Source organism: Ranitomeya variabilis, chromosome 2 (genome assembly GCF_051348905.1).
Source record: "Ranitomeya variabilis isolate aRanVar5 chromosome 2, aRanVar5.hap1, whole genome shotgun sequence".
Lineage (NCBI taxonomy): Eukaryota > Metazoa > Chordata > Amphibia > Anura > Dendrobatidae > Ranitomeya > Ranitomeya variabilis.
This window is the reverse complement of record NC_135233.1, coordinates 378,484,277-378,495,671: the sequence shown is the minus strand read 5'-3', so window position 1 is coordinate 378,495,671 and position 11,395 is coordinate 378,484,277. Positions and strand designations below refer to the sequence as shown.

Here is an 11,395-nt window from a genome sequence, read left to right as displayed (position 1 = left end):
TCATGTACAGCCCCACTCAACCTTCATCATGTGCAGCCCCACTTACCCCCTCACTCCATCATGTGCAGTCTCCTTTAACCCCCAAATTCCATCATGTGCAGTCACCTTACACCTCCCACTTCATCACTTGCAGTTACCCACCATTAAATTTATTTTATAAAGAAAACAAAAAAGTTATTCATACTTACCTCACCAGTCGCTCCCCTGCAGTGCCTCTCTGCTTCTAGCATCCAGGTCATGTCGGCGAGTGCGTGAGGATGCCATCGCGCATGCCCAACACCTAACCTGGAAGTATAGAGAACATGAAGGGAGCAGTAGCTGTGCAGCCATCAAGGTGACAGCCAAGCATAGCTCCTGGCCCCAGCGCAGACGTGTGCGCTGACTGTGATGCGGCTGTGTCTGCTGCCGGCCGCGTCACAGTACAGCAGACATGGCTGCGCACAATTTGCTGTGTGGCTGTAGCCACCACCAGGCAGCTGGCCCTGAACAGCAGCTGGGGGAGCGGCCCGGGGGGCATTTGCCTCTTTGCCACCTGGGCCAGTCAGCCCCTGATCACACCCCCACAATGCTCAGGGGGAACCACCACCCTCCCCTGACCTCTCTTCCTAAGGAGACTCAGACACTCAGGATTAGCATGTGGTGAGGGTAGAGTTTTGCCCCTACTCCCTGGCAGCACCTCTGCTGCCCCCACTAGTAAAGAAGGGGTAGGTTGAAGAAGGACGGCAGAGACAGTTGCCCCTGGGCAGCAGCCCTCACATGACTGATCCCAGCTGACCACTTCCCTTGACCGCCAATCTATGACCGTGTTGTGCTTTTTCAACCAAGGGAGTCCTAAAATGATGGGTGTTGGTATGCTACCCAAGACGTAGCACGGCAGGGACTCCTCATGACAGGTCCCTATACGCAGGTGTATATCATCCATGACTTGGATCACCCACCCTTGGCTGAGTGGAACGGAGTCAATGGACTGGACTCTTAGGGGTTTAGTTACCCCGCCAACCACTACTTCAGCTAACAGGGTACACTGAGGAGAAGATATGGAGGAAATATACACTCCCTGGTCGCCTCCCTCCACACGACCAGGGGGATGCGGCTTCTTAGGTGGTACAGGTATTTTAGAGCGAGCTGGGCAGACACCGATGAAATGACCAGTCTGCCGACAGTAAAAACATGCCCCCACACCATGGCGAACCCCAGACAACCCTGTTTTGGAACCAACTCCTCCCCCCTGCATGGGTTCGTCCATCTGCTCAGGTGTGTCCCCCTCCCTTGCAAGGACTAGCGGGGGCACATTTGGTGTATGTCTCTCCCTCAAACGTCTATCAACCCGGATGGCAAGGGACATGACGACCTCCAACAACCTGGGGGCGGCGTACTGCACCAGAGTATCCTGCAACCTTGGAGACAGACCTTGCTTAAAATGGCTGATAAGGGCAGGGTCTTTCCACTGTGTGTGAGTGGCCCACCTCCTGAACTCCGAGCAGTACTCCTCAGCTAGCAGACCCCGCTGCTTGATTTTACGCAGTCGGAATTCTGCCAGAGAGACGCCATCAGGATCCCCATACACCAGCGCCAATGCCGCAAAAAACTCATCCGATGGAGAACCGGCCGGCAAGGAGAAAGCCCAGGATTGGGGACTGCCTCTGGCAAGGGTGGCGCTGTTTCAACCTCTTTAACTTTCTGGACTATTGGACCTGCTGTAATCCCTAAATGTGTCCTGTTGACAGCAGGACTGGATGGGCACAGGTTGGCGGCAGCAGTCAGTGTTCCCATTCAATGACAGCAAGCGCTGCTCTTGAGAAACGAGGAATTGTTGCAAAGTATATTAGAAGGTCGTTCAGTGCCTCATTCATATAGGAGTTTACTTTTTCAACCCCTACAATGTTTTTCTTGGGTGTCTGCACAGATCTTGCTCCAGCCAGGCGATCCGGTGTTACAGATGCATTTCTTTTCTCCGTTTCATCCTCCTCTCCATCATTGCAGACTTTAAATCTCTCACTATGGTTCCTCCTACTTCCAAACTGAAAGTAACTTGTGTGGAAATCCCCTGAAGGACACATGTCTCTATCAAGGCCAAAAATATCAGATTTCTCCACCTACAGGTTGTAGCAGAGCTCCGATCCTGATTTAACCCTTTAAGTCACATTTGTCTTTGACTATCATGTAAATGATTGACCTGCAGTCCTATGTAAAAACCAAGGATGAAAGACTGAGGCACGAATTATTGCTGATATTTAATGCCAGTCTGGATGGCTTCATGGTGTGTACGGACGATATCCTGTGGTCTGCGGTGACCGAAGCAACCCCTTAAAGGTGACACGTCAATTGCCATAAATATGTAATTTTATCACCCGGTGTAAATGCCGCTGTTCTCCTGAATCCGGCGATGTTTTACTTTTATCTCTGCTCCTCTCTGTTCCCGAGACATGGCCTCTTCTTTCTTGCCTAAAACGCAATTCTTGTTTGCCAAGAGGGTGCAGTCCCAAATAAGACAGCGGCAAAGAATAGTAGACCACGCCCCATTGGCTAACAAGAACAGATTTTCATACTGAGAAAAGGAGGCCATATCTCAGGAACAGAGAGGCGCAGGAACAAAAGAAAAACATCGCCGGATTCAGGAGAACACCGGCATTTACACCAGGTACAAAAATTACATATTTATGGGAAGTGACATGTCACCTTTAAGGTAAAACACTATATATCTATATCTATCTATCTATATATTTATGACAAGTGATAGGTCATCCTAAACTGTTTATCCGTCGGCAGCATCATATACGTACAGTACAGACCAAAAGTTTGGACACACCTTCTCATTTAAAGATTTTTCTGTATTTTCATGACTAAGAAAATTGTAAATTCACACTGAAGGCATCAAACTATGAATTAACACATGTGGAATTATATACTTAACAAAAAAGTGTGAAACAACTGAAATTATGTCTTATATTCTAGGTTCTTCAAAGTAGCCACCTTTTGCTTTGATGACTGCTTTGCACACTCTAGGCATTCTCTTGATGAGCTTCAAGAGGTAGTCACCGGGAATGGTTTTCACTTCACAGGTGTGCCCTGTCAGGTTTAATAAGTGGGATTTGTTGCCTTATAATTGGGGTTGGGACCATCAGTTGTGTTGAGCAGAAGTCTGGTGGATACACAGCTGATAGTCCTACTGAATAGATTGTTAGAATTTGTATTATGGCAAGAAAAAAGCAGCTACCGTGAGTAAAGAAAAATGAGTGGCCATCATTACTTTAAGAAAGGAAGGTCAGTCAGTCCAAAAAATTGAGAAAACTTTGAAAGTGTCCCCAAGTGCAGTTGCAAAAACCATAAACAAAGAACCAAGAACAAAGCTACAAAGAAACTGGCTCACATGGCCCAAGGAAAAGAAGACCAAGAGTCACCTCTGCTTCTGAGGATAAGTTTATCCGAGTCACCAGCCTCAGAAATCGCAGGTTAACAGCAGCTCAGATTAGAGACCAGGTCAATGTCACACAGAGTTCTAGCAGCAGACACATCTCTACAACAACTGTTAAGAGGAGACTTTGTGCAGCAGGCCTTCATGGTAAAATAGCTGCTAGGAAACCACTGCTAAGGACAGGCAACAAGCAGAAGAGACTTGTTGGGGCTAAAGAACACAAGGAATGGACATTAGACCAGTGGAAATCTGTGCTTTGGTCTGATGAGTGCAAATTTGAGATCTTTGGTTCTTTGTGCAACACAGAAAAGGTGAACGGATGGACTCTACATGCCTGGTTCCCACCGTGAAGCATGGAGGAGGAGGTGTGATGGTGTGGGGGTGCTTTGCTGGTGACACTGTTGGGAATTTTTTCAAAATTGAAGGCATACTGAACCAGCATGGCTACCACAGCATCTTGCAGCGGCATGCTATTCCATCCGGTTTGCGTTTAGTTGGACCATCATATATTTTTCAACAGGACAACGACCCCAAACACACCTCCAGGCTGTGTAAGGGCTATTTGACCAAGAAGGAGAGTGATGGGGTGCTACGCCAGATGACCTGGCCTCCACAGTCACCAGACCTGAACCCAATCGAGATGGTTTGGGGTGAGCTGGACCACAGAGTGAAGGCAAAAGGGCCAACAAGTGCTAAGCATCTCTGGGAACCACTTCAAGATTGTTGGAAGACCATTCCCTGTGACTACCTCTTGAAGCTCATCAAGAGAATGCCAAGAGTGTGCAAAGCAGTCATCAAAGCAAAAGGTGGCTACTTTGAAGAACCTAGAATATTAGACATAATTTCAGTTGTTTCCCACTTTTTTGTTAAGTATATAATTCCACATGTGTTAATTCATAGTTTTTATGCCTTCAGTGTGAACGTACAATTTTCATAGTCATGAAAATACAGAAAAATCTTTAAATGAGAAGGTGTGTCCAAACTTTTAGTCTGTACTGTACACATAGTTGTACCTAATATTACAGAAAAGCTCCTTTTACCTACCAGCTTTGTTCTCCCAATAGGACCCCGACTGATCACTCAATAAGCCCATTCATTTCAGTGGAGCTGAGCTGCAATACCAGGTATAACCTGAGATAAGGTGTGGCGCTGTTTCTGAAAGCAGCCATGTTTTTATATTCCTGTACACAAGACAGGGAGGGGTATACTGAGCGAAGACCAATCCTTTAGGAGGTCAATATACATTAACAGGGTGTTATCCTGATAGCACGACCGCTCTTATGGAGAAATTAGTAAGAAACATCTCCTTTCTTTTTTGAACATGGCGCCACTCTCCCCCACAGGTTGTGTCTGGCACTGCAGCTCAGCTCCATTGAAGTGAATGATCTGCAGTACCACAGACAACCTGTGGATAAGTGTGGCGCTATTCTAAGAGGAAAGTAGTCATGTTTGTCTTTGTAATCCCTTTAAGTGCGCGTCCCTTTTATCTCGAGTAGACGGATAGTAGTGATATCCCTTGTTTCGGGGACTGTACCGGCGGTTGGACTTGGGCCCAGCAGCTCGGTGTGTGATGTGATACGCCTGCTCGGCATCTGTCCCATGAATGGTGAGAAGATGAAAGTGAAAGGAGACTTTTCAGTTAACTCTGAAGGGTAAAAGAGAAGGGGCTGAGACAAAGCGAGCAGAGGAGAGGGACCGACAACAGCAGGGACCACCAGGGACCGCGGAGACTTCTGACCCCAGCCCCCAAAATGTTGTCAACAGGCTCCAGACATGACGCCCCACAAGGAGGGTTCAGCTTCGAGAACTGTCTCAGGTGAGGCCCGAGTCGTCCCCGGAAGTTGCTATGGGACCAGGGAAGGGTTTAGGGTCTTCTCCACCTGCTGAGGGTGGTGTGGACCTTCACAGGACCCCCTTCACCACCACGGTACCAATGGTGGAGTACAGGCATTGTAGAGGAGAGGGGCAGGAAAAGTACGAGGCTGACTAGGGCAGCGATAAGGGAGGGGCGCCAATTAATCCGGTAATAAAAAAAATTACTTTCCCTTTAAATTTTAGGAAAGCTGGGTGACTAGCTTGGTGGGATATAGTAATTTCCCCCCTTCTTACCAATCGCTGTGGTACTAAACGGGTCTCTAGTAAAGCTGTGACATGACATTTGGGAACAGTAATGGGGGCCATACTGGGTGGGGGGTCTCCCTGGACAATATGGGTGGAGGGTCTCCCTGGACCATATGGGTGGGGGGTCTCCATGAACCATACTAGGTGGAGGGTCTCCCTGCACCATTTAGGTGGGGGGTCTCCCTGGACCATACTGGGCGGGGGTCTCCCTGGACCATACTGGGTGGGGTCTCCCAGGACCATACAAGATGGGGGGTCTCCCAGGACCATATTGGGTGGGGGGACTCCCTGGACCATACTAGATGGGGGTATCCCAGGACCATACTGTGTAGGGGTCTCCCAGGACCATACTGGGTGGGGGTCTCCCTGGACCATACTGGGTGGGGCCTCCCTGGACCATACTGGGTGGGGGGTCTCCTGCTGGACCATACTGGGTGGGGGTCTCCCTGGACCATACTGGGTGGGGGGTCTCCTGCTGGACCATACTGGGTGGGGGTCTCCATGGACCATACTAGATGGGGGGTCTCCCTGGACCATACTAGATGGGAAGTCTCCCTGGACCATACTGGGTGGGGTCTCCCTGGGCCGTACTGGGTGGGGATCTCCCTGGACCATACTAGATGGGAGGTCTCCCTGGACCATACTGGGTGGGGGTCTCCCTGGACCATACTAGGTGGGGGTCTCCCTGGACCATACTGGGTGGGGTCTCCCTGGATCATACTGGGTGGGGGGTCTCCCAGCCTTCCCAAAAACACATATGAGTAAGAAAAGGCTCAAAAATTACAGGATGAAAGATGGAGTCAGCACAACTGCGCAGCTTTGCCATTCAGGAGTCTAGAAAAGTTCCAAATTGCAAGTGAAAGCGGGAATATGGGGCAGCGCAACAGTCACAGATTGTACAAATTAGGGTCCATGCAGACACTGCAGCTGTCCCCAGTGGGGCCAGAATGGTAGCACCACCACAACGCCGAAATGTGCCCTTGAACCTTGCTCAGGTGCCACGCCAGCGAGAAAACAATTATTGCCGCCAGCATCTGAATCTGCGGATGTGGGGCGGAGGGGGAAAGGAGAACTCACAGGGCAGGTGCAAAACATGGAAGGCCACAGGTATTATTGCATCGTTTGCCTTCTATAGCTTCTGATTGCATTGTCTTGCTGGCTGCAGAATGAGTTAACTGAGTGTTTGTCAGTAAGCTCGGGCCTATGGTCTGACCAGAATTTCGATCTCTTTTTCTGTGCTCCTATCGGCTGATTTATAACTACTGACAACATCAAAGCTAAATGAGACATGAAACAAAATGCCTGTAAAAGTAAAAAGCTGCAAAATTGGTAAAGAAACCCAATTGTGAAAATTATTTTTATCCTCAAATATATACATTTAAGTAAGATTTTTTTTTACAATTATGGACGACTTCTTTAAAATCTGCTAGATATGTTGAAAAAAAAAAAACTTACGAGTGTCGCAGTAGCTTCACCAATTCCCCCCTCTGCTTGGGCGTGGATAGTTATGCATACGGAATTAACAGCCGTATTCTGTGCTGACACAGAGGTGCGGATCTTCAGCTGCGGTGACCGTTTAGATTAATATCCTCTGGTTACACCCAAACCTACAGCAGCCGCTCTCTGCCAATGGCACCATTAGTAGCGTCTGCTGCTATCCTGTCCCCCCACCCCCTATATACAGTATATATACACGGTATATGCACGCTCATTTCAGTAAGCGTGCATGTGTTAAATATGCGAAGAGTCGGCTCCGGGTGTTTATGGCGGACCCCTCTTCACTTCCAAAGCCCCCCCCCCCACTTCCACGTGATATAACTTTGTATAACAGAGTTACTTATTGTGCTTTTTATCTTCACTATTTTGGGATCCGTACAACTTTTTTATTCTCTTTTTGGGAAGGGTAAAATTTTACATTTAGTTTTTTTTGTATTTTTTTTTCATATGTGCGTTCATCATAAAGAATAAATATATATATATATTTCTTAGATTTTATTTATATGGGGAGATATGAACTTTTATGTCTTTTTATATATTTTTTTCACATTTTTATTGGTGACCCTGTATTAGAACATACATTACAATTAGATATTATAATACCACGGTGTATTGTAAAACTACCATTCTCCCGTGGACTCCGATTATGTCTAAAGCTAAGTTCTGTGTTCTGCGACTGGTCACATGTCTGACTACAGGGGAGGAGCGAAGCCGTTGTCTGTTACCGGTGGCGACCGGCAGAAATTGTCATTGAAAGTACAATACAAAATATTTCAGATTTAGGGGGGTGTAGTCAGATATTACAAAACAGCAGGAAGGTCGTCACTTACATGTCTCCTCTGAACGTCCCCAGAAATAACTCCATAGAATCAAATGCATCGGCTCTTGGTCTCCAACCACTGAAAGCTCGTAAGACAGGGACCACCATTGCTGGGCTCGTCTATAAGGTTGGTTGGAGGTGCGGGGGTTGGGTTTTCCGGTGACTGAGGCTTGGTGCACTGGCTTACCTGTAGTTAATTACATAGGACGGTGTCATCCTGGGAGCCGACAGAAGAGCCACCGATGACATGGTCGTGGCGGATAAAAACTGCGCCAAGATCCACTACATCTCAGACAACATATAGTGAGTATGACCTGACGGTCGGCCCTTGTGCGCACACGTCCAGCCTGATAACCTATATAGACATGGGTTGCAGTCCCTGAGCTCGGCCCACCATCTACTTCCAGAAAAAGGGTCTCCTTGCACCAGGAACCTGAAACCGGCCAATAAAGGTGACAGGTCTGGTCCATGGGGTGGGCTTCCTCTACAACCCTTATGTCCTAGCCGCTGCTTACACGTAATACTCGCCCCCACCCTTCTTACTTTGTATTTGCCCCCAGTTGCTGTGGAGCCGGTGTGGCTGCCGATGCCGAATATGTGACCAATCTTTTGTCCTCCAACTTGGCAATGCATGCGATGTCTACGGGAAGACCACCACGTGTGTGCACGGCAACCCGGATCCTGAAACAGCTGCTATACAGGTGAATATGGGCCGAGACTGTGACACGAGAGCAGGTTCGTGGGTGTCTGGATGAGTAGAAGGCTTGGCTTCAAAATGGCCTACGACAATGGCTTCCAATCCATCTTCCAACAGGATCGGCAATGCCAGGATGTAAAGCTCATGTGTCTATAGGGTGTTGGACATGACCTTACTTCCTTATCTGTTCTCCTCTCAGATATAGAGGCCACGTAGGAGCATCGATCATCATAGGGGGGTATGACGTCCGTGGCCCCCACATTAACGGTGTCCACCCTCATGGATCTACTGACAACAGTCTCTTCACGGCTCTTGGTGAGACATGAGATGATCTATACGTCACACACTAAGGGAAACCCATGGATAAGTGCACATTCACATTACTACTAAGCAATAAGTATTTCATACACTTTTCGTCCCCATAGGGGACCTGGACCTGCGATCACTTGATTCCTTGTATTGCAGTACATGGTTATTTAACTGGTCTCCATTGGGCAGATCTTCTTAGGAGCACAAGTATGGTAAACACGGGTCTTCTGTTGGCCTCAAACTGCCTTGACAACTCCTCATCATCCAGTGGTCCTATGGGGTGACCCCCTAAGATGCTGCAGTCACTATTAACCATAGCATCTAATGGGTTCAGCTGTGTAATACAGCAGGCACACGCCTTGTAGGAAGCAAGATCTGCTCCTCAGCCCACTCCATACACACGCACCCTCTATACAGGCACCTGTAACTTCATCCTCTGCGCCGATTCTGACTGATCTCCCCCATTGGTTGTAGGATCTGGTGCACATGCTGCCATCGCTGTTTTAGAAGATTGCTACAAACCCAACATGTCGGTGAGTGGTGATACCTCCCGGGGCCTATGCTGGTCTGTGGAGTCCACACTGGGCCAGTATGGGCTCCATTTCTCCTCCACAGACAGTAGGTCTTGATTTTACCCTTTCCATCTCTCAGCTGGAGGAGGCTAAGCAGCTGGTGACGGCTTCCATAACGGCGGGCATCCTCGGTGACCTTGGATCCGGCAGTGGAGTGGATCTATGTGTCATTACACGAGAAGGGGCGCAAGTCTTACGAGGTTACACCCAGACGGAAACCAAGGGAAAGAGGTAAAATGTGTAGGAAACGGGCCATACATAATTATAGGGGACCCCTGTTAGTGGTGGGTATAAGTATTGGGCATGATCTGTATATTTTATGTTTGATCCTTCTCTCCCATCCTAGGTCATCTTCATACCGTTACCCCCGGGGCACCACCGCCGTCCTGGGAGAGACCATAACTGCTTTCGATTTGGTGGAAGAAACCGTTCAACTAATGGACGTGGAATAACGAAAAAAAGAAAGGGAACCGCACCAATGATCAGCCTCATTACTACTGATAGCGAGCGCTTGACCCCGTACATGACCAAACCTGATTGTGCTGCCATGTAAAAGACGGGGCCGCTTCATGATCAGCATCATAAGACGTTACCTCTGCTGCTGCCGCCACCTGCCTGACTTCCCGAATCCCCACTGCTGCAATCCGTACATATAATCCCGATCATTTTCTCATTGGTATGTGCAATGTTTCCTATAAGAAAAAATGAACCCCTTAAAGATGCCGACATTTTCGCTTTTTTTTTTTTGCACTGTGGCACCTTCTTCCAAGAGCCAAAACTTTTTCTTTTTTCCATCAACATGGCCGCTTGAGGGTTGGTTTGTTTTTTTTGCCAGATGAGTTGTAATTTTGAATGGCCTCATTCATTTTACCATATACTGAAAAATGAGGTGAAAAGGAAGAGCTATGATGAAATAGTGAAAAACTCCAAAATTCAGAATCTTGGGGGTTTGGTTCTTATGGCATCCATTGTACAGCAATGATTCTCCAGGTCAGTACGATTACGGCCATAACAAGCTTGCATAGTTTTATTTGTAGCTTTTTTCTTATATGAGACGTTTTGACCTAATTTTTTTCATTTTTTACCTATTCTGGAGATTCGTTTTTTTTCGTTACAGGGTCTACTTTATGGATTAAATTAAATCATCTTATGCTCAATATGTTTTTTTTTTTATATATATATAATGTGGAAGAAAAGAGGGATTCAAATTTTTGTTTTATTTTATTTTTTTAAATTGTAAGTCCTGGTTGATAAAACAGTTTTCACCTGAATTTTACGCCGTTCCCAGCAGGCTCTGTAAACTTTTTGAAAGGTTCTGCTCCTGCTCCGCACCCGGCCCATCATGTACCCTCACATCCTGGAAGGGAACGTGTTAAACATTTAGGACATGGTAAGCAAGTTGCACTAATTTTAGGTCGTACCTCTTACCATAGTCATCATGTATCTCCAGCCTTAGATCAACCCCTCGCTCGCCGCCGCTGCTCTCCACATAATAATACTCTTCTTTTTATCAGACTTTTCCTTTTGGATTTTTCTTTATTGTGATGATTTTTGTTACAGAAACAAAGATATAAAACAGCAGTGATGTCAAAGAAAAAGTTTGAAAAATGGAAAATGAAGGGGAATTTTTTTTCTTTTCTTTTTATTCTATTTGATTTGCCCATGTCCAGTCATATTCTGCTCCGAAATCCACATACAAAAACGTTAAAATAAGTCTCCTGTTGATTTGAAAAGGAAAACGCGCCTCTAGGGCTCGGGCTGCTGTTTTCTAAAAAAAAAAAAGCAACATCAATTATTGAAGGGTTTCTACTTGAAAAACTACTGAAGACTGAACCAGAAAAAAATACCCATGCCCAAAAAATGGTAAAAGCAGCATAAAAACTGGGTTTCCCGACCTTATACACACTGAGAGCCACATCATCCGTCACTTGTACAGGGGTCTCTTAGATTATGTCTCCCCTGCC

General features: G+C 47.0%; 1 protein-coding gene across 1 annotated transcript; it reads left to right on the top strand.

Annotated features, from left to right (window-relative positions):
- Positions 1 to 4,900: 4,900 nt before the first annotated feature.
- Positions 4,901 to 10,946, top strand: LOC143806135 (proteasome subunit beta type-10-like). Its single transcript, XM_077286113.1, has 8 exons — positions 4,901 to 5,231; positions 7,887 to 7,980; positions 8,059 to 8,156; positions 8,414 to 8,554; positions 8,750 to 8,865; positions 9,334 to 9,392; positions 9,511 to 9,662; positions 9,778 to 10,946. Exons 1-8 carry the CDS (start codon positions 5,167 to 5,169, stop codon positions 9,881 to 9,883), a joined length of 831 nt encoding a protein of 276 aa, XP_077142228.1. The 5' UTR covers positions 4,901 to 5,166; the 3' UTR covers positions 9,884 to 10,946.
- The last annotated feature ends 449 nt before the right edge of the window (positions 10,947 to 11,395 follow it).

What these genes read in the sequence shown, in the direction of transcription:
- LOC143806135 (XM_077286113.1), top strand. Translation starts at nt 5,167, where the DNA reads ATGTTGTCAACAGGCTCCAGACATGACGCCCCACAAGGAGGGTTCAGC. An exon ending in AGCTTCGAGAACTGTCTCAG is followed by an intron (nt 5,232 to 7,886) that starts GTGAGGCCCGAG and finishes GAACGTCCCCAG; the next exon opens with AAATAACTCCATAGAATCAA. An exon ending in CTGAAACAGCTGCTATACAG is followed by an intron (nt 8,555 to 8,749) that starts GTGAATATGGGC and finishes TTCTCCTCTCAG; the next exon opens with ATATAGAGGCCACGTAGGAG.